The 1,743-nt window shown below is 38.7% G+C and overlaps 1 protein-coding gene across 1 annotated transcript in view; it reads right to left on the bottom strand.

Moving 5' to 3' along the window:
* Positions 1-1,743, bottom strand: part of LOC119591885 (AP-2 complex subunit alpha-like) — a gene marked incomplete in the record, with an annotated part of 45,360 nt that overhangs the window by 16,810 nt on the left and 26,807 nt on the right. Inside the window, 4 exon segments of the mRNA XM_037940628.1 lie at positions 118-349; positions 493-686; positions 995-1,206; positions 1,429-1,508. Coding sequence (XP_037796556.1) covers positions 118-349; positions 493-686; positions 995-1,206; positions 1,429-1,492 — 702 coding nt within the window.

Raw genomic sequence — 1,743 nt, 5'->3', positions numbered from 1 at the left:
TCAACACGAATGAGCACGTGCAAGAATATAAAAGCTGAGAGCATTCTACTAAAAATTAAGTGTTATAAATCTTTCCCACAAAACCAATCCCAGTAGCTGCTTTCGCCATGTGCTTACCCTGGAAAGTCTTGATACTGCCAGGGAAACGCAACCCTTATACTCATCAGGATTCTTTTTAACCAGGGCCTCAATGAGAGAGCAGGCCGCTGTGACAACCCCCATGTGCTGGTCGTTCAGCAGGTGGATGATGCGTGATGTCCACTCTCCACCAGGTATGATCTCCTGCGTGGTTCGGAAGAGCCGCAAGAGACAGAGAGCAGCTGACTGCTTGACAACATCCATGGTTTCTCTGCAAAGATAGTAATCAAATTAAAAAGATGGTAGAAAAAAAAGGTACATGCATATAAGCGACCTTAGCCTATATAAAATTATAAATATTCCTTCAATACAAAAACACAGAATAATATTTGCTTCTTATTTCCAGAATCTTACCCTGACACAAGCAACTTTGGAATGTCTGTGCCAAATGCATCTGCCATCTCCTTCGAACCAATGTTTGCAATGCACTGCAATGCAAGGTTAACATGCACAGGGTTTCGGGAGCCCAAATCATTCTTGATGCTCTGCACAATAAGCTTGATAAGATCACTGTTTGTGTTCACCAGAACAGAGATGAATAAATAACCCTGAAAAAATGAATTAATATGTAAGCAAAGGAATCTACAAACATTTTTTTTTTCTCTCTCTCCTTAAAGCTTGACAACCAAAATGTATGCTACACACTTTTCTATTATCATTCAAGAGAACTTTACTGGCCTCAGGCTTACCAGTATGTCTTACTTTATTTTTATGCACAGATCTTACAGTCCACTATAAACATACACACTAGCCTACACATATTCTGTGATGCACTAGCCTACATGTATTGTGTAATGCACATCAAAACATCTTAGCCAGCACAAAAAATTCCACACACCGCTATCATTACACTTACTATCTGTTTCTCTGTGTACTTGTTGGAAGAGAGGAGATTCACAGCTTCCATGTGGCCAAAATCAATGTCATGGCCCAGTAGGAATATGAACAGCAGCTTGCATACATACTTCTTCTTCTGATAGCCATCCAGCGTCTTGTCTCCCTTGAATTTGGAACGGATGTTTGCCAGTTCCTTGTTGATGCGCTTAACTTCTGCTTCTTTGCTTTTGCCTAAAAATAAGAATATATCAGTTCATATGCATAAAATCCATAAATAAACTAACTTGAAAAGTAAATTCAAATCTTCACTTTACTCTTTTATTTATCAGCCTGTTTTTTTCCCAGGTATTTTTTAATTCCCTTAAAACCTGAAACTAATGAGAAGTTTGCACAAGGTTTAAAGTGGTAAAAGGAAGTAAAAATATTCTGGAAGCTGCAGACAATTATGCTTACAGTTTCTAATGTCTGAGATGAAGACCGCAAGGCCTCGCATCCCATCTCCACGTACAGCCGGCATCGTTGTTGCTTTGGATCTGAAATAAATAAAAATTAATGTACTTTCTACAAAGACATAATAATAAAATTAAGTTCTTTTTAAATAATAAAATATCAGCCCATTCACACCCGGCCTGCTCTAGGTTGTGCAGCTAAAGAGCTGTGTGCTTGTTCAGCCCTGGCAGCATTCATTGCAGGAAATATCCCCACAAACATAGTCTTAAAGCCTCTTTGTAGTTTCATGAACTAAAAAAGTGTTTATGCCACAGCACA

Source organism: Penaeus monodon, chromosome 29, assembly GCF_015228065.2.
Source record: "Penaeus monodon isolate SGIC_2016 chromosome 29, NSTDA_Pmon_1, whole genome shotgun sequence".
In the NCBI taxonomy this organism is placed as follows: Eukaryota; Metazoa; Arthropoda; class Malacostraca; order Decapoda; family Penaeidae; genus Penaeus; species Penaeus monodon.
Note: the sequence above shows the minus strand (reverse complement) of the source record. Positions and strands in the feature narration are given on the sequence as shown.